General features: G+C 40.6%; 1 protein-coding gene across 3 annotated transcripts in view; it reads left to right on the top strand.

Annotated features, from left to right (window-relative positions):
* Positions 1 to 21,219, top strand: part of ACER3 (alkaline ceramidase 3) — a 55,475-nt gene that overhangs the window by 6,289 nt on the left and 27,967 nt on the right. For 2 of the 3 annotated variants that reach the window (XM_048944310.1, XM_048944317.1), the window contains exons 2-3: positions 11,752 to 11,862; positions 18,532 to 18,584. In XM_048944310.1, coding sequence (XP_048800267.1) covers positions 11,752 to 11,862; positions 18,532 to 18,584 — 164 coding nt within the window. Of the gene's footprint in view, positions 1 to 11,751; positions 11,863 to 18,531; positions 18,585 to 19,149; positions 19,156 to 21,219 lie in introns of those variants that run through there. The other variant, XM_048944328.1, reaches the window with a different exon arrangement.

Raw genomic sequence — 21,219 nt, 5'->3', positions numbered from 1 at the left:
CCCCCCCCCCCCCCCCCCCCCAACCATCTGATGCTTCTCTCCATTTCTTGACCTTTCCAACTGGTGACTCAACCTGCCTTCTACACTGCACATCTTTCCTGAGGGAAATTCCAAAACTTTATTTCCAAATTGAGATTAATGTCCAGCAGCAATTTTGCTTTCCAGCTGTGTCCTGGGGCGTTAGTTTATTGTGTCATTTTTTTTTATTGTCATTGGTTTTGCTGGGGAGATGTTATTCCTTGGTTCGATTTGTTTTCAGAATGTAGTGTCCTTGGAGTGACCTAGCAGTGATACAGGCATCTCTTAAAGGATCTCCAGCTGGCTGTGTGAGCAAGAAGTTATTTTCCCTTGCAGCCTGGTCCAAGCAACACTGTGCTATTGATTCTCTTTAACCAGAGGAGCTGGTGAAGACGAACCACCACAAGTTCTTGTCAGCTGGGCGACTTTCAGGCTTTCAGTTTGAGATCTGACTTTTGGGTTTGAGGAGAAGACAAGGTTTGCTCTGCTTTAGGCAGGAAAGTAGACAAGCAGAATTAGAGAAAGACAATGCTGAGGGTGAGCTGGACATCTGCCTCTACCTGCAAGTTTGCACCAGGTGTGGGTATCCGGGACACAATGTGTAATTTACACCAACCCTTTTTTCCTCTCAATATCTTCCTTCACATTTGCTTCCCTGTGACTTGGGGTGTATGGCAGTGGATGTCTGTGTATGACTTGTGCGGTTTCCAGCTAGTAGGATTTCAGTATATCAACCTTATGGTCATAAAGCATGACCTTGGAAGCTCTCTTACTTACACAGTGCCTTAATGAGCTCATTATTTGCAGTGAAAGCTCAAGATACTACTGCCCTGTAGGCTGGATTTTCAGTAATTGCTAATTGCAATTGGATAGGGGCCTTCATTTGGACAAGATCCAGCATCCAGAAATCAGATAAAGTATTAGACCAAAAGGAAGGAGACTGTAGCGCTGTTGTAAGATAGTTAAGCATTAATAATAGCCTGGAGCACTGATGATTCTGGGACAAGGTAGTTCTGTCCACTGTCATTTCTTCATCATGTATTTCCATGCTCCCAAGTCAGAGCCATTTGTCTGTTTGGACCACGGTTTGCCTCCCAACTGGAAAGCATGCTGCTCCCATCCCCTCTAATGGGTGTTTTGACCTTACCATGAGGAAGCACAGGGATCCTTGAAGAATTACTTGCATATCTTCTTTGTGAAATAGTATCTGCAGACCTGGCTTTGCTCTGAAGCAGTTTCCAGCATTGCTGTGCTGTTAAGGACAGCCAGGTCTATGCTGGCTCTGGACTGCAGCGGGCCAGGGCACATTCCTCCCATAGGGCACAGTTCTTGTCAGGCTCTTGTTGATTTATAAATAAAGATGTATATATGTCAAAGTTGCTCTGGGCGATATTTTGCTCATGAGTAAAAAAACAATGTCTTTTTTCCTCCCCCCCCCCTCCCCTCCCCAAGTTGTTTTTACAGCTGTGGAAATGAATAGAAGGGGAGAGCAGTCTGGAGAAGCAAAAGGTTTTTCTACCAACTTTTGATTTGGTAACAGAAGCTTAGAAAGAGAGCAAAAGCAAGGTGCTTGTGTTCATGGCCTTCTGTTACCTGCAGGTCAGGCTTCTGCAAATGGCTCTCCATAAAGCTGCAGCTAGCTGCATAATGTGGGAGATCATAACTTTCTTCAGAAGCAGCAGAGTGAAAACCAGGTGAGAATTGCTGGTTTATATTGCTTGTGGCTCTTTGGAAATGGTGACTGTTGGCTCTAAGAAGAATCAGCTCAATTGGATTGCGTGGATGCTTCGGGAAGTAGCAGAGAAGTGTGGCAGGGCAGTGAAATCATCCAGCAGATGTTGTTTTCCTTCACTTAACCAAGCTGCTATGGCTTTGTGGTCTGTGATATCACAGTCGTTTTTCACTCAGGCGTTTGGGACTTGATGGCTGTTAATTCTTTTAAGGCCCAAGTTTATCTTCCTATGATACTGTCTTCCATACGATGTCCAATGGGAGCACAATACTCGAATGCTAAAACTGAGTCCATCATACTTAAATTTGCCTGTATTTTTTCCTCTTTTCTGTTGCAGGCTGTAGAGAAATGTTTCCTTTTCCTAAACATATCCCGTTGTGAGGTCTTCTATTCTTTTTGTTGTTTTGTCCTTGAACTTTCTCACAGTGATTTCCATATGTCTTTTGTGTTAATTTATATTTTCTTCCACTTTTACTGTACTTCTACATTTGTCTCAGAGCTGTCCTCTAAAAGTTTCCTCTGTCAGTCTTTGAGCCAGCAGTTGTGCTGGGAACTTGGTTCATTTTGTGTTCAGTTTGCTTATCTTTGCACAATAGATCTTCTTCCTGCCCAAATGTCTTCCAGCTAACATATGAATTGTTTCTTTGCAGCTACTGTATTAAACAAAGACGGTGTGTAAAGCTTTAGTCTTCAATGCACTGCATTCTCTCTTCCCATATTTGGTTTAGATTGTGAGATTGTTGAATTTAGACTTCAAACTTACTGTCTTTATGGAGAAGAATCTTCATTTTCACATAGATAGAATCATAGAATGGCCAGGGTTGGAAGGGACCTCAGGAATCATGAATCTCCAACTCCCTGCCACTTGCAGGGCCACCAACCTCCACATTTCATAGCAGTCCAGGCTGTCCAGGGCCCCATCCAGCCTGGCATTGAACACTTCCAGAAACAGGGCATCCATAGCCTCTCTGGGCAGCTGTTCCAGCACCTCACCACTCTCACAGTAAAGAACTTAATAAATAGCTTTTGCCAACATTTGTGGGCTAATAGGCAACTACTTTAATTTTTCGAGTGAGAACATGCAAGTTGCGTTGAAATGACAAGTAAAAGGAGTTACAAATAGCAGACCAGGAGAAGACACAGCCTTCAAATGTTGGGTTAGTGAGTGAGGTACAGAAGTCTTTGCAGGAGGTTGTCACCTGAATTACAAACTGTTAGAAAGACTTTAAAGGTGACGTACTTAGAAGAAAAAAAACTAAAAGAAGTAAAGTTGGATGTTTAGAAGTAAGAGTAATAAGAGTCAGTCATATCAGAGATCAGATGGTTGCTGGTTTTTTCATTATTTTCTTTATCTCATACAGAATCACAGAATTGTAGGGGTTGGAAGGGACCTCCAGAGATCATCGAGTCCAACCCCCCTGCCAAAGCAGGTTCCCTACAGCAGGTTTGGATGTTGTATTGAAAGGCATCGTTTAGTGAGTACTATTGGTGATAGGTGGGTGGTTGGACTGGATGATCTTGAAGGTCTTTTCCAACCTTGGTTATTCTGTGATTCTGTGATCATTTTGTTGGCAGCCATACGGTTCTTAAGGAGGTGCTGCAAGAAAAAGTGGCAGTTAATTCTGGATGGGGGTTTCTGTTGGTTTGCTGATGAGAGAGAAAAAGTCATCAACTGGTATTGTAGTGGCTGCTGTGTGTCTGATTCAGGCTGTGGTTGCTACTGGTTCATCATCTCAATGTGCTCTGTTTTACATTTATCACACCCCATCCTCCCTTTCATTTTCCTATCATCCGTGTGAGATGAATCATCAGTAGGAGAGACTTGTAGCTTTATCATTCTGGACACTCATGAGAAATCCATGATGAAAGTCAGGAAGGCAGGCAAGCAAGAGGGTTTGGATTTTGATGAAAGCTTTCTAAAGTTAGTGTTGCAGGTATCTTGAAAAAAACACTGATCCATGTTATTTTTTGCTGCTCACCTTTCAGAGATGCTGAGCTCTCATGCTTCACTGCACAGTGCCTGGGAAGGAGCTGCCAAAGCCTCTGAGACCATACCCATAGGATACTGTGCCTCAAGGCACTGCATCTGGAGTAAGGGTGGAGGATGCTGAGCTGGATGTACTCTGCTAACTCAACGTCAGCTGCCAGAAGCTGTGCTTCTGTGCTCAGAGAGTCTCAGGCTTAGAGGAGTTGATGCAGGCACTGAGTGTGAAGCCAGTACACTGATCCCAGTGTAGGAGAGGAAAGGTGAACAAGAAGGAGTTAAGTATGATGAAAATCAAATTAAATGGATGATCTCTGTAACAAACATCATCATAATCACTTCAGTTTTAACACTGGCTCGAGAGTAAGCTTGCCTTTCTTGGTAGCTTCTTGGCAGTCTGACATCAGTTTGTCTTAAAATAACATTTCAAATAGGTTTTATTTTGTTTCCAGTAAAGGCTGTAGTGGCAGCAAATCTGCCCTTCAGCAATGAGCTTATCATATGTAATATTCAAACTTTACATCATCTCAGCCTAATCTCTTTACACTTTGATTGCATTTTCCAGATGTAGGTACTTGCTTTCAGTGTGCTTTCTAGATTGATATTGCAAATGATGTGTCTGTGTTAACTGTTTTAACTTCAGATTTACCTGCAAAATCCTTCCAGGTATACTTCCAACTGATTGTCTGCTTGTGTCTTAGGTGCGTGTTTATCAGGGAAATAATGCTTTCTTTTCCTATATTCCAGAAAAGCAATGTTCAAAGATGGCATATCAGCTACTGGTAATGAAAATGAAGTCTAGTTAGTTGTGGATGCCTTGGATTGGAAATAAAGTACAGTGGTAAGGAGGTATTCGCTGTCTTGTTTGTTTAGACTTCTTGCAGACTCAAGAAAATGGTCAAGGATATATTCTGGCACTTCTGTTTCGTTCTCAAATACTGTTACATTTAGTATAATACTCTCCTCTGGACCCCAAAAATATTTATTAATGCTTCAGAATACCTTGTATTGTAGGCGTGCCTGGATGTGATAGGCATGGTTAAAGCCATAGGAAGATAATTATCAAAACTGGCCTTCAGTAGTGAGGAACTACAGAGGAAGGAGGACAGTCCAAGCCCACAGCAGCCCTGCTGAGTATCTCCCTTCTATCCCTGGAAAAAGTGCCCTTGAAGTGACAGAAGGACAACCTCTGCTCTGGAATCCTGAAGTAAGATATCACATTGATGTCCTGGGCAGATGCTCTTTCCACAGCTGGTTTCATCCCATACAGAGGAGATGCTGAGAACATCCCCTGTCCTTCATGCTCTCAACTCACACCCTCAGAAGAACCACACATCCACGTGTGGGGCTGTCATGTGCTTTTCCTTCATTTTGTTATCTTCTTTAAGAGTTCCAGTAGGAGGAGAACTCCATTATGCTAAATACTGTAAGAACTGGTAACTAAAGAACTACAGTTCTTACTCTTGCATACTTTGAAACTATAATTAGAAGAGGTGATGTGGTTAAGTCATTTATTGTGCTAGGTAAGGGTAGTAGAGTGACTGGGCATACTCTCTTCTAACCTGTCTTCCCCTTGCAGGGGTATTAAGGATAAATACACAGAAGACTGGGGTGGTTCAGACACTGCAGTAATAGAAACTAAATAGGTAATGAGTTATTTTTTTTGCTTTTGAGAGGGAAAAGCAAAAGCTGCTTAGTCCAACAATGGGTGTTTCACCATCGAAGTTGAAATCTGCATTATTTTACATGGTTGTGCAGCTATCAGTTTCTAATGAAGAAACATATGGAGTTATTTTAAAATTTGCTTTCACGCATTTATTTTATTTTTAGAGCAACATAAGGAATAAGATCAGTGCTGGAACAGTCTCCTGTTAGGTTCTAATTTTTTAGTGTTTTTATTACGCAGTAGCAAAGCGATTTTCATAGAGGTGAGAGTCAGGAAAAGGATAACTTAATTGTAACCCAGAGCAATTCAGAAGCTGTAAGGAGACATACTAAGGAGAGGGCTGTGCATTAGAAAATACCTGTACAGTGTGGGTGTTCAAACGGAGCTTGCTCACGCCAGCTCTGTTAGTCAGCAGCATTGAGAGCTTTCTCTTCTAATTACCTTCTACACGTTGGTTGTTTTGAAGAACACAAACGTGTCATGCAATACTGTAATCGGAGTAGAAGCATCTACAGAAATATTGGCTGAGTGGGTACACTGAATGCCAAGGGATGAGTTCTGCTGCTGGGATATGAGATGCATAAAGCTGTAAGTCAGCACTTCTTGCTTGATGCAGCATGTTGGAACTGCTCATGAAAGCACTGGAGATAAAAATCAAATTGCGTTGTTAATAATTAATCTATTTTTTTTTTTTCCTTGAAATTACCTCATTACCCCTCCCTGATCCACTGAATCGCTGGAGTGGTTTACCTGTGCAGTTTTGTTTGAAGGATACCAGTGTATATTTAAGGATCCAGAGAACTGCAGACCCAGCAAGGCAGCAGCAGCCAAGAGAGGTCAAAGCACAGGTCTGGGATGCTGACTTCAAGCACAAAACCTCCTAGCTGGCCACCTGTTTTCCTTTGTAGTACTCCTGGTTGCTCTTACCTGAGCCCTTTCTGACTTGTCCCTCTCAGATTTTCCCATAATATTACACTAAGGTACGTTTCTTATTTGCCTGAACCTATGCATAGCTGGATTAATACAGTATTCCTTTCCAATCTGCTTAATCTATCACAGTTTCCTGTGGTGTTCTACCAACCTTTAAATGTTAAAATTCTTACTATTTATAATAGCCTGGTCTTTAGGTTTCTAAATTTAAAAAACAAACAAACAAACAAAAAAAAGGAACAGCTTAGGGAGATCAGTCCCTGTAATAACCCATTAGATTGTATTGCATCTGGACCAATTCTCGTGGTTCTTGAGTAAGTTTTCATACGCAGCTTATACAGTTCAGTAGTCACATTGCTATTTGTTTCCTTCAGTGTTTTTCCCATGTTGTTATTTGGACTGTGGTAAGTTGCAGCTGAATTGCTACAAGTAGTAGCTTCAGTTAATGTCCATGTAAAGGACATCAAGACTTCCTTAGCATATGGAAAGGAGACCTGAATTGCAAGAGGTAGGAATCAGTCATTTAAAAAGTACCTTCTCCTTTTCTTTAAGGTCAGGATTGGTCTGGTGCTCCAGCCTGGAGTCACTGGGTTGTGCTTCTCTGAATAACAGGAAGCTGACATCGATCTTTCATGCACATTAGCAAGTAGGGAGCTCAGTAATCACCTACTGGCAGAATTCCCGTCAGGATGACTCGCTTTTCTCCCCTCAAGGTCCTTCTGAAATATCAAACGGAGACAGAAGTTTTCATTTCCTGATGCTCTGGAGTGCAGTTATTGTGGACTTTGAAGTGGAAGATATTAAAAATGGCTGGTGGAAGTTGAAATCTAATTGCTAGACAGCCCTCCTAGTGCTAACTTAAGTGAAAGCAGCTCCAGATTGAAGGTAGTAGCCAAACCAGCTGATCCTGTGTAGTTGGGTTTTCTCAGCAATTATGAAAGGCTGGATTTTGGAAAGTCAGTGATGCAAACATCTTCTGGGCTCTGAGTTAGTTATTATTCACTGACAATATATAGCATGTACTGTATGGAAACTTACTGGATTTCTTCAAATTAATTCTTTTGCTTATTACTTACAATGCCGTGGTAGGTGAGCTGTGAAGCACTTCTGTCTTAGCAAGGACTCCCATATTGGGTTTGACTGAGATTCTGGTAAGGAGATATTCTAGAATCCTCCGTTGTGTTTAAGTCATTAGGCTGCCCTACTTCTCCAGTTTGGAATTCAGATTTCAATACCTTTTTGTCATTTTTTGTCTCACCTCACCTGCTGCAGCTGGGTCTACTCTTCTTATGCCATTCTTACACTGTTAATCTCTGAGTTTCTTTGGTTTCCCATCTCTAGAAATCCTTCCATGAAGAGAGTCCATCCTTTCTTAAGGAGAGGATATTTCCATGGTAGGTGGTTGTGCCCTCAGATAAAGAGCCACGCTTTGCACCAGAGCTGCTTGAGATGCTTCTGAGAACAAAAACTGTGAGATAGAAATTGTATCTGAAAGCAGCTAAAAGGATGATTCAAGTTCTGAATGTATCATGAGGCCATCTGACAGGCTTTGTTTTTTTTTAAATTATTTTTGTTTTTTTATCCATTAATGGGAAAAAAGGAGCAGCTGTGTGATCCAGGTACTGCACTAAAATTGTCACGTGCACACAATGGAATAGATCATTTTTGCCTCAAAACCTTGTTTGTTTTCTAATCACACAAGACACATTGACTTTACAGGAGCTAGGTGTGTATATCTGAGAACGCAGGAGCTACATTTCACAGTGAGCTGCTGTTGATTTTAAGGGTAGGTTGAAAGCCTGTAATGAATATCATGATTCTTAGAAGCTTTTAATATCTAGCTGACATCTTAAGCTGGAAAAAAATCATGTTGTTCTTCGCTATCTGAAGGTAATGGTTATTTTTGTTGTTGGTTTGAGTCTTGCAGAAACCGTACTGAATTCAAAAGTCTTCCTTTGAGTGTGAGACAGCCAGATGGAGAGCAGAAAGGCAAACGTCTTAACATTTGAAAAGGTCCTTACAGTTGGTAAACCTTAACTTATTCTATGTACAAACACAGGAGAAAGGATCTCTTAACACTGTAAACCGTGTTAGGTCACCTTGCCAAAAGCAGAAAATGATAATTTTGGCTTCTTTTTAAATACCACAACTCTTCCTGCAATGAAAACATTCCTATTTTCTCTCTTTGTGCTATGTTCCTGCATCCTGCAAAGTATTTTTTCTGACTGTGCTTGACGTATTTGCAACTTCACATGGTTTATCCTTGTAACTTCTCGTCCACTTTACTGTAGAAATAACTTTCTAACATAGAAGTGACTGCATCTTGGGGAAAACTGAAAGCTTATGAAAGTAGGGTCCTTCAGGTTTGTGTACCTTAGCTATACCAAACCCTTCAGATAAGAGTATATTGCGCCCATGTTTGCCTGTAAATGCTATTTCCTCTTGAAGTTTTGTTTGTAACTTTGGTGTAAACCACTAACCATGTAATTTCAGTGTCTGTACAGATCTTCATGCATTTATGATACCATAAGTATATTTTTAATGGTCCAAAGATGACTGTACATGCATAGGGGGAAAAAAAAGACCAGTCAGTTTTGCTGCTCTGTTTGTATAATAGAGTGCAGCTGTGGTGAAACACAAGTAGAGCTGTCCTTCCTGGAGACAAAGGCTTGTTGAAGTGATGATCTGATTTTGTTTTGGTACAGTATGGTGTTCTCCCAAGGAATAAAATCATCCTCTGAAACAACGCTTTGTGCTATAACAGTCTTGAAAACACTTAAGAAATTTGGCAAGGTTTGTCATCCAGTCTGCCAGTTAACATGGTTGAAGTTAAACTTCTGTTTGACCTGGTACCAAGTATAATCTTCATGGTTGTAGGCCACCATATCGCATCACTCCAGTGTTGGAGCTGACTGAGCTTCACCCTAGAGCAGCAGACAGCCTGTTACTATTGGGAAGTAACTCATAAATGATTCCTCCTCATTTGGAAGAGATTTTCTACCTGCTAGGATGCATTTATTTAAGCTTAGTTTATTATCTATTTATTCATTTGTCACTCTTATCCTTTATTTCACATAGCTCCCTTTTATCCATGGCATTGCCCATGCTGTGGTTTGTGGAGCCTGGTTTTATGTGTATATTTACAGTATAACTTTCCCATTTCCAACTTCAGTATCTGTTTCCTTTAAAACTTGTTTCAGTCAGTCCTTTGTTAATTACCTTCCGAGCAATGGGGCTGCAATTACATCTTTTTCTTTTTTGGGATTGTCTGCTAATTTCTGTGCATGTCCCACTGCCACTTTTGAGGGAATTAGTAAAAATCCTTTTTAATGAATGGGTGAGCTCTTCTATACAAGGATAATCCTGAAAAAAAAAAACAAGACTTTTATGAAATCCACACTCCTGGGGACACTGTGTTGAATAACTGCCTTGTTTTGGTTCTTGAAATAAGTAATTTTGCCAGCAGCGTGCTATGGAACTCTACTGTTCCCCTGCTCCTATTGCCTTTATTTAAAAACAAAACAGCACAATTTTCAATAAGTGTTTCCCAAATAGCCTTGCTTAATCCATGCTGTAAACATTCTGAATAATATGGGCCAAAAACTGCCCACGAGGAGTGTCAGGAATTTACGGCTACATTAGGTCTGCAGCATTTCCTATCGCAGCAGGATGGTCTTAAAATTAAATGCTCATAAATTTTCAATAATTTAACGTGATTATAACTTTACAGGAAGTGTTGGAGCCTTTGTTTTCCTACGGAAGAATCTCTTTTCTGTCTTCCTGTATCCATTAGCAGTTTGTTATCCTACTGCAGATGGCTTTGAAGGTCACGTGCCTTCCCATCTATGGATAAACAATGTGGTATTTCTTTTATTCAGCACTTGCATATTTGAATGTTTGCCAGGTTTTTGACAATTTCATCATAAAGTGACCTTTAACAGTGATATTTACATCAATTCTAACAACATCTTTGTTAGATGGATGTATTTGACAGCTCCTTCGGAAAGCAGGAGTTTTGCTATCCAGTCTGTATAACCTTTGCTCTATTTTCTGAGGCTAGATGACATCTCTGCCTGATTTGTGGGTAATGGTGATGGTGATGTACCACATAGTGCTGCATTTTCAGCAGGTTTCTTCCAAACCTGGTCTCCTGCGTCACTGTAGGAACATGCTGATAGGTTAATGATTCCCCAGAGATACAAGGCATCCAAAAGGCCTGTTATATTGGTTCAAGCTAGTGTGTATTTGCAGAGCTGTTTTGATTTGTGGCCTCTCATTATCTTCATACATTGTGCTTGTGGCTATTGAGATCTTTGGAAGTCAGACTTGACATTTTGGCTATCTGCATTTAACTGATGGCATGTGAAATTTTGCAGCTTAATGTATGTGAGCAAGGTTCTTCCTTCTTTTGTATCTACTCTTGCCTAACTTGCATGTAATTTCATTCCCATTGCAAAACCTTTCTCCTTGAAACTTTGATTTGTGGTTGGGCTCAAAATCTGAATCCTCTCTGCTGAGAAATGTGCTATTTCCTTTTCCTTCACTTGTACTTCTCACCATTTCATTGTGCATTTTCCAATGGCCAGGACAGTTTGAAAACATGTCTAAATGAGGATGGCTAAGTAGTCATAAGAAAGAAAAGAAGAGGGAAGGTTTCTTCATCTTCCCCAGTGCTGGAAAGGCTGTCCTGCCCCCTGGTATGAGAGCTGGGCTCTGTGCTTGTTCATGCTGTCTCTGATCTCTGCAGCACATGTGTCATTCCTTTGTGTTGCATCCCAGCTTCAGCAGGAGGGATGGAGAGCAGCAACGTCTTGCTGAAGCTCCAGCTTTTGATAAGCTTTGACAGTTGCCTGTCATGCTGATCGTTAGTGGCTTCTAACTTTTTTGCTATTCTTATTCATACCCTCTTTCTCTTAACCCTTTGCTGTTCCTTTTCGAACCTTCTTGCAATCTTTGATCGTGTTGTGATTTGTGATGTAGTGATTGCACACAAATAGTAGAGATTGAACTTGTTAATTTAGGAATGAATCACTCAATGACCTTAAGGATCAGAAGGGAGCGTAATGGGGAGAACTGTGAGGGCAGAAGAGAAAACAGACAGCTTGTAGAATACCTGGCTTTATCTCTTGAAGGACTTGGGTTTGAATTCATGTTCCATGCAATCAAGGAACCCTATCATCATCTAAGCCAACCTTTTCAGCTAATTTAGTATTCTCTTACTATGGAAAGTGGCAACAGAGTGAAAACAGTCTTCAAATGGCTAACTGTGCTGCGCCAGAATTTAACTGTGTGTGTTATGTTTAAGCAGAAGACAGTTTCAAAAAGATGCAGCTTCCTGAGTGACAACTGTTGAAGCAGCTTTGTATATTGAAGGTGTGTAGTATCCAATGCTAAATCCCTGCTTTTGCTTCTGTCCTACAGGGAACACAGTGAGTAACCTGATTTTCATTCTACCTCCAATCTATGGTGCGATTCGGACCTATAAAGATGGCCTTGAAAAGCGGTATTTAGCTGCATATTTATGTCTTACAGGTATGTGTAAATGTTAATTTGTGCTTCTGGCTGCCTTTATAAGAAAAGAACAGTGAACAATATCCAAATATTAATAAACCAAGTCGTGGAATCCAAATACTGTGTGTGAAACTATAACAGCTCAACCACATTGAGGTTTATGTTTACAGGAAAATACTGTTTAGAATCATAGAGTCATAGAATTGCTAAGGTTGGAAAAGACCTTAAAGATCATCGAGTCCAACCGCAACCAAGAGCATGAAATTAGGGTGTATTAAAAAACTCTGTGAGGTTTTCATGCAAAAGGTCTCTTTTGTGGTGCTATTTTCAAAAGCTTAATGGTATATTAGTGTGCTTTTTGTTCTTTTTAAATAGTATTTGTATTCCATAGAAACAGGCAAGATTTTAGAGGAATTGAAAGAGCACTCTTTCACGAGTTGGAATTGGCTTTCAGTTCTTGTTTGGCCCCAACAGCCTTACTGCTGTTGTATTTGGGAAGTTCTGCAGGGATGGAAGAGAAAAATAAGAGACCTTGGTGTATCAGTGGGCTTCACTGCAGTCTGTTTCTTCCTGTAATAACAAAATACAGAAAATAAACGTATTCCTTTAAGTTTTCAGTTATGTAGCTACTAATCGCATTCCTTCTGAGAAAAGATGTTAAGACCATTCAGACTTGGCAGTAGGGTCTCTAGAAGTGGATTTCACAAATCTGTTTGCTGTAGCTCCCTTCTCTGGGGAGGCTGACTTTCCCACTCTTCTCAGTGCTAAGACACTTGTTTATTGCAAATGTTACATTTAAAACTGGCATGCATATGTATTTAGATAAACATTGTCAGAAAGCAGACAACCATATGCTAAGTGTATTTGTGATGCCAATGAAGCTGTTACATGCACAAGGTACAACTCAGGGTTTTTCAGCTACTTGGAGACCTAGTTCAGCTTTGCTAATATGTGTGAAATATATAAGCAGCCGTGGAAGCTCCTGAGAACTTTCCAAATAGCCATATGGAGGTGTTCTGGAGTTTTGAGTAAAAATTGAGTGATTTTTTTTTTTGTCTCTGTTTAAAATACTTTGGTGGAAGGAGCTTCTGAAGGCCAGAGAGAAAACGAAAGTGTGTGTAAGCATTTGAATTATAGAATGACTTGGTTTGAAAGGGACCTTAGTGATCATTGAGTTTTAGCCACTGCCATGGGCTCGTTGCCCCCACCAGCTCAGGCTGCCCAGGGTTTCATCCAGCCTGGCCTTGAGCATCCCCCACATCTCTCTGGGCAGCAGTGCCAGGGCCTTACCGCACTCCGAGTAAAGAATTTTTTCCTACCATCTAATCTAAATCTCCCCCATTTTACTTTAAAACCATTCCTCCTTGTCCCATTGGTATCAGACCCTTGTCCCATTGGTATCAGCGTACAAAGTCAATTTCCTCCCTGTTTATAAGCTCCCTTCATGTACTGGAAGGCCACACTGAAATCTCCTCAAAGTCTTGTCTTCTCCAGGCTGAACAAGCCTAATTCCCTCAGCCTTTCTTCATAGGAGAGGTGCTTCAGCCCTCTGAGCACCTTCATGGCCCTGCTCTGGACCCGCTCCTAACAGCTCTGCATCCTCCTTGCGCTACAGGCCCCAGACCTAGATGCAGTACTCCAGATGGACTGCCTCACAAGGGCAGAGAGGGACAATCCCCTCCCTCACCCTGCTGCTACCCCTCAGTTGATGCAGCCCAGGATACTGATGGCCTTCTTGGCTGCAGGCACACACTGCTGGCTCATATCCAGCTTTTCCTCTACCAACACCCTTAAGTCCTTCTCCACGGGGCTGCTCTCAGTGAGTTCTTTTCCCAGTCCATACACATACCTGAGATTGCCTGGACCCAAGTGCAGCACCGTGCACTTAGTTTTGCTAAACCCTATTTGAATCCCACAGGTCCACATTTCAAGCCCGTCCAGGTCTCCCTGGGTGGCTTCCCTTCCTTCAGCTTTGCTAAAGTTGACTCTTCCCTTGTTTTTGAATCAAAGTATCCTGAAAGATTAGTTCCTTCTAAAAGATTCCTTCTAAACTGAAAAATGGTCAAACTGCATTGAGTCTCACTATTTGCTATATATTGTAGCTGCTTCATGATGGACAAATTGTGCCATTGTTTGACCAGAACATCAGCATGTCACACCAAGACTGCTAGAGGGATTTCCAGCTCTGAACTGGCATTTATCATATACCACTTAATGTGGTAAAAGAGTCTGTCTTCGTTCATAATAAACACCATAGACTTCCATTTTCTTGCTGTTTCTGGTGTTCATGAAGGGGAACTCAGCCTGCATACTTGGCAGTATTGCTGCAGGGCAGTCCTGACTTCCAGCTGGGCTCATCTGTGACTGGGGAGAAGTCGTCTTTGAATGCTGTCTGCAGTGATAATGCTTGCATGACTCGACTTTCATTTCTTATGTTAGAACCTCACATTACAGGTCACTGTGTGTGACCCAGTATGTTTCTCTTCTGTTTTGTCTCCATTTCACTATTCATAATGCTGGGCTGCTTTGCAGCAGTTGGGAGATGTGAAAGAACGTGGACAGCTTTATCACTTCTTGGTGGAAAAACAAGAGCAGAATGGTGTGGAATCACAAGCCTCTTAACATCTGTTCTACTACAGAAGAAAAAAAGCAGCAAATGAGAAGAGAAGCAGAATTTTAAATGCAGTTGAAATGTGCCAGGAACATTGGCATTCTATCTCCGCATGTGACTGAATGAAAAACATACTGACACAGAGAGAGTAGGTGTACAGAAATGTCTTTGTGTTAGAAAGTGCCAGAGAGCACTTTTCCTGAAAATGGTTTTATTTATGAACAGATTTCATTCTGTCACTAGTTTATCACAAATATAGACTTAATCTATAAAGGAGCACTGAATGTAACACAGAAGTGCTGGTTTCACTTGAGGCTTCATTGAAAACACCACCAGTTAGGAGCTCTGCTGTCAATGGGTTGTTTTGTCAAAGTAGAAAGTCTTTCACAGTTCTGCTCTGAAGATACGGGGGTGGGAGGGGGCACTTTAGTTAGTTATGTTGAATCATTACTGATATTTTACAAGAAGCTAATAGACAGCTGTCAAAGCGGACGTTGAAATGAAATCTGTTAGCATTTGAGAATGTAAGTGTTGTTTCTAGACGTTATTTCGATCCAGATCAGCTGCTCCTTTTGGATGCTTCCAGACATTCAGCTGATTGTCAGGTCCTTTGTTTCACCACGCTGTGTTCAGTGCTTTACTTTATACCCTACAATTTCTGCTGCTGACATCTATTTCCTCTTTGAACCCAGTGCATGTTGAATTAGGGGAGGACTGTTCATTTCACATACGTGCTAAGATCCCAACTTGGCTCGACAAGAATGGGGATTTCTGAATAACTATTTAAATAAATTCCTTGTTCGTACTGGTGCCAAAGCTGGGTTGCACTTTACAGCAAGTGTTTTGAGATGCAGCACACTGTTCTCAGCCTTTGTTTCTGCTGCGCTTCAGCTCAAAGGGCATATTGTCAATGAAACCAATAGAAAAAGGATAAGATTTTTAGTGAGAACTATCTATCAGTCAATCTAAAGTTACTAAGATTATTATTAAGCAATTGCTTTAGCATTTTGCTTCTCATAGAATCATAGAACCATAGAATCACCAAGGTTGGAAAAGACCTAAAAGCTCATCCAGTCCAACCGTTCACCTATTCCCAATAGCTCCCACTAAACCATGTCCCTCAACGCAACATCCAGCCTTTCCTTGAACACCCCCAGATAGAATCACAGAATCACCAAGGTTGGAAAAAACAGGTAGAAGAGATCAGAGTGTCATTACCTCGAAGCAGTTGGTTTTGGGTGGCTCATTTTGATGCTGTGGTATTTTATTGGGTTTTACCACATGACATTTCCTCTTCTTATGGGGAAATGTGATTTCTAAATGTTTTATGTTCTAGACGGGTCTTGATTTAAATATATGTATTTCTGTCTCCCCTGAAACTCTGCATCTGCAGTAAGAGTTGTTAGAAGCCCTTCACCCCAAATTAATTCCCTTATTTTTATCTAAGAGCCATAGAGATGCTGCAGAGGCTGTGTTTGTAAATCAGATGTGCTTGGGAATGTTCCTGCATGCTGAAGCCAAGCAATGTGGAACGGTCTGTCTATCTCAGCCTCCAAAAGAGGGAGACTGCATACAAACATCCTATTGGGCACGAGCTTGGGGCTCTTCTGGCTGCTGGACTGTGCTGGGAACTGCTGGGGAAAAGTGCTAGTTGGAACAGGCCAGGCTCATGCCACAGACTGTTCTAACCATTCTCTAGTACAGACACTTGCATTATGGTGTCTGGGAACTGGCCCAGCTGTGCTGGAGTTCACTGGTAGAGCTGTACAGTGGGAGTAGGCAAGGTCACTCTTGTCTGAGGCGGAGGAGGGAAACCAGTACTGAGTGTAGAAAACAAAACAACTCCATAAAAATAACTGATTTAATTCTGCTTTTTCATCTTTCATTCTTTGACTGTTTGTGGTACGCTGTAGTTGGCCAGCTGTATTGCTCTTATAATGATGTTGTCTTTAGTGGAAGCTTTGATACCAAGTAAATATGTAAATACCTAAATAAAGATGTTAGCAACTAGAGCTAAATTTCATCCCACCCTTTACAGTGTTCTTTATTTTAATTTAAATTCATGCCACATCTAGGTGATCCTAATATATTGCTTTTTCTGTAGATGCTTTAGGTTTATGATTAAAGAATAATTCTTAATGCTGATGGATAGTCTTATATCAACACGAATTGCCACTGCTTATGTGGCAGATCTAATTTTTCCTCAAACTATTGAAAAATTCATAGAATCATAGAATGTTCTGGGTTGAAAAGGACCACAATGATCATCTAGTTTCAACCCCCTGCTATGTGCAGCGTCGCCAGCCACCAGACCAGGCTGCCCACATCCAACCTGGCCTTGAATGAACAAGAAACGGTGTGATCACTACACAGACACAGCAGTGTTTTGATAACTGTTTCTAGAAATTAATTATAGTCCTGGGATTAATGACTTGCAACAGTATTACCTGTGGCATTTTGATGATACTGAATAGGAAAGATAATCTCGAAATAACTGCTTCTAATCATGTTCCAGGAGGAAGGGGAGGAGTGTGTTTAGTAACAAGCTGTTGAGATTTATAGCCTCAATAACATTTAAAAAATGACAACAAACACAAACAAAAAAGAAACCTAATAACATATTTTGTTAATGTAAAACGAGTAGCAATTTGTTATGCAATGGTTTTGTTCATACTCGAAAATAATAGTTACAATTTTTAATGGATTGTATCATGAAGATACTGAAATCAGCATGACAGCCACAGTAATGGGTGGCACTGTTTTAATTACGATCTCAATGTGCTTTTTCTGCAGAGTGATTAATAGTTATAATCTATTCTGTATATGCAGAAATACAGCTGTGAGAATTTCTCATTAAAATCCCATGAAGTGGTTGCCTATTGTTCAGAGTTTTCAAAAGCCAAGCAATGTAATCAGAAGTCCATTGTAAGTTACAGGGTGTGTATATATGGACTTGAAGAGTTTGGCAGTGTAGCTCTGTTACAGTTCTGTGTTTCAGTACAGCTTTGGTATTTCATTTTGTTGAGTACATATAATCACAATTCCAGGATAAAAGCATCTAAAGAAACATCTCCAGACGTGTCTATCAACTGCCTTGGGAAAACTGTATAAAAAGTGCTGTTTGTGTATGCCTCAGTGAAGCCAAGCTGGTGGGTGCAGAAAAGAAGGTTATATTCTTGCAGCAAAGGCTGCACAGCAGCACTACCCAGTGTGCAAAATAGTTGGCTTTCTCTGAGGATGAGGTAAAGCTTCATTTCTTGAAGGAAGGCAGGACATCACATTAATGTAGTTACTCTTCCAAAATAAAAATGAGCTGGTGCTTAATGAGGGTATTTAATTATTCACATTCCAAAGCAGCGAATGACAGATTAAATACTCTACTGGCTTTGCTCTAAATAATGAAATCTAGCTTACAAGAAACATTGTCCTTGTTTAACTGCTAAGAACTTGGTATGAGCAAAGCATACGTCTCATAAATTAAATTCTGAATTTGCTTGTGAAATCAAAGTATTTCAAATAAATAAAATGGATCATCTGGAAGGATTAGCTTGCAGGAGGAAGCTAGGAGATGGTGCTCACATTTCACAGAATGAATGAATACTGATGGATTCTGTTTGTGTACTTTGAATTTCTGATTCTGAGTTCTAGTAACAGTTGTGCCTCCGTAACTGGCCAAAAACTACTTGTAAAATTTACCTTTAAACTAGATGATAAGCAGAAATATTGCTGACTTTCAGGATAACCACGTTAGAATGATGCTTTGCGTTATAAGATTGACAAAGTTAAGTCTTAATGTTCTAAAAAGAAAGCTGCAGTAATGCTGTTCCATTCATTCTGGGTTCCCTTCACTCCTGATCTCAAGTGAAATCACACTGGATAGCAGGAGACAGGGAAACCTCCCTCCCTCCACAAAGAAAAAGATTGACAATATAAAGTGGGCAGCCATGGAAAACTGAGTTGTCCCCAAGACAGGATGCTCATGGCTTTTTTTTTTCAGTAAGTTTTGCGTGTTTAAGTTAATGCACCCATAATGTTTTCAGCATAGACTTGTATTCTAACCATGGCTTTGGTGTTTTCAGCTGTGGGATTGGGATCTTGGTGCTTCCACATGACCCTGAAGTATGAAATGCAAGTAAGTATTGATAAGTCACTGTGACTCATTGTGTTTCTCACTATGTAGTCATACTGCCATTTCTTGACAAGATTAAACTTCTGTAACAGGAGTTAATGTACCTCAGATATTATTGTATGTGGGTCTTACTCCACGTGATGCTTTACACTAATTGATGTACATACTCCTAAAATAAGAGCTCTAATTGATTGCTTACTTTGTAGAAGACACTTTGTTTGGAAATTATACTATCTTCTTACTGACTGGTACTTTAAAATTCCTGTAGCTGTGTTTTAATAGCAAGCAGTATAGACTACTGTTATTCACTGTATCATCTTTTTTAGCTTAATGTCTTCTATTATATTTTCTATTGATCTAGATGTACTTGTAGCACAAATACTGCAGTCAGTGTCTGCTGAGAAACAATAGTAGAGTCTCATTCTCAAGCAGAAAGTATTCAGCAATCAGGCACTGGGCATAAGGATTTGTCCTGGTATTACTCATTTTCTAAAGGGACATAGAGAGCTTTGTCCTCTTTTAGGTCTGAGAGAATGAAGGAAATTTGTCTTTATATTCAAAGAATGAAATGCAATTCAGTTCAAAATTAAGAAACCTATGCTCTATGCTAGGAATCTGTGCTTACACAGATTCTATGTTGGTAGTCTGAACTTGAATCATAGTCTACCAAAACAAAAGTGTGTGTCCTTTCAGACCATGTGAATGTTCTGTCTGGCCTCCAGGTGCCATCCCTCAAGAGTGCAGGTCTCTTGGATCCCATATTGTCTCTGCCAGCCTTGAGAGGGTGTAGTGGAGACCCTGAGCATCTGAGATAGCCTGTGCCTTGGCAACTGGATCAAGTCTTGAATCATAATGGGACCTGAGACTGTGTAGATAGACACCAAAAATCAGATGTCTTGAATTTGAACCAAATTACAGTCTGTAGTGATGCTTGCCTCCGTGATGCTCACTTTCAATTTTGTAGCATGTGCTGGAGATAAGTCACAGTGGAGCATTCTGTTGCCACCATACAATTATTTGCTGTTCTTTTTTTTTGGCATGGAAAAAGTTTCTTTCTGGATCCATCACCCCACCCCCTCCCAACTAGCAGCTAATACAAGTTAATCCTATCTCAGTGGGAAAACTTAAACCTTTTCATCTCTCTTCCCTCAACTGCTTGTTTCTAACCAGACTTTCAGATCCCCTTTCATAGAATCATATATCCCACGTTTGAAGGGATCCATAAGGATCATCAAGTCCAACTCCTGGCTCCACATAGCTCCACCCAAAAATCAGAACATATGCCTTGGGGGCTTTGCCTAAGTACTTCTTGAACTCTGCCAAGCTCAATGTGATGATCACTGCCCTGGGGAGGCTGTTCCTGTGGCCTGTCACCCTCTCAATGAAGAACCTTTTCCTGATATCCGACCTGAACCTCCCCAATGGCAGTTTCATGATGTTCCCTTGGGTTCTCTTTCTTGCAGGTGAGCAAGGCCACACAAAAATGATCCAGGCTTAAAAAAAAAAACTGGGTGGTTGTTTTTGTTTTTGTTTTTAAATCCATGTGACTTTGCTGGTTATCATGTAGCTCTGGTGTTGCATCAGAACAACGAAGTGTCCTGCAGACCATGGTGTATAAAGGGCGAACAGAAGCAGAGTAGAGGGGAGCAGCAATGGCTTGCATCATTTTTCCCACTGGAATAGAAGGCTTTATGTGAGATAAAGTACACTTATTATTTTGGCAGCCAAGCTAAATCTGCAAGTGGCCCATAATACTCTGCTTACTAAGCGATGAATCACCATAAAAGAAACATTTCAACTAGTAAATAGTCTTTTCTTGTTCAATTTCTCTCTTGTTATGATTCAAAGTCAGCACTTGACAGCTGTTTGAAGAGAATTTCTTGACATTTGTTTCAATCTTAATACTGTAAATGGTCAATTCATATGCTTTAATTAAGGGAAATGTGAAAGCTTTGCTTTCAAAAGCAGTTCCTGAGAGTTGTTTTTTCTGAAGCAACCACTTTTTGATTTTTATTTGCTCAACCATGGTTTGCAGGATCCAAAATACTTCTTTAACCAGCTGAATCAGCTCACAAAGTTCCCTTCTATGCATGTTCCTTCAGTGCTCAGGTATCTTGTCACAGCATTTTGGGAAGGACGAATTTCTTTTGAGACAGAAGCCATTGTCTTCTGCAGGCAAATCCTAAGGAGGATCTTTTGAGAGTCTCTTTGCTGTTATTGTTTTGTCCCTGAAAAGCAGCCAGCATATGAACTTTGGAGTACACACAGCTGTCCAAATGTGCAAATATTTTCTGAATTGTATTTCTCATTCTTTTTACCCTCTTTTTATGAGACCTTGAATCACTCATGCTCTTAACGAACTATGAATGAATTAATCCTGCAGAAAATTCTTTTCAGGCTTGGTGAAAGAATCACTGAACTTGTAATTAACAGTAACTACTATTATCAACTAGAATTTAGCTATTGCTTCTTTCTTTTTCTCCCTAAGACATCACAACAATGATGAACTCATCTGGTGGCAAAGTTGGCTTCATCTGCCCACTGTTCCTAATGCTTTCTTTGTGCTACCTACTGCAATTCCCGGCCCTATAATTCAGGGATTAAAACCTTTTTCCTGCGGTCTCAGCTGTGTGCTGGG

The sequence above is a fragment of the Lagopus muta genome, chromosome 1 (assembly GCF_023343835.1).
Source record: "Lagopus muta isolate bLagMut1 chromosome 1, bLagMut1 primary, whole genome shotgun sequence".
Classification (NCBI taxonomy): Eukaryota; Metazoa; Chordata; class Aves; order Galliformes; family Phasianidae; genus Lagopus; species Lagopus muta.
Note: the sequence above shows the minus strand (reverse complement) of the source record. Positions and strands in the feature narration are given on the sequence as shown.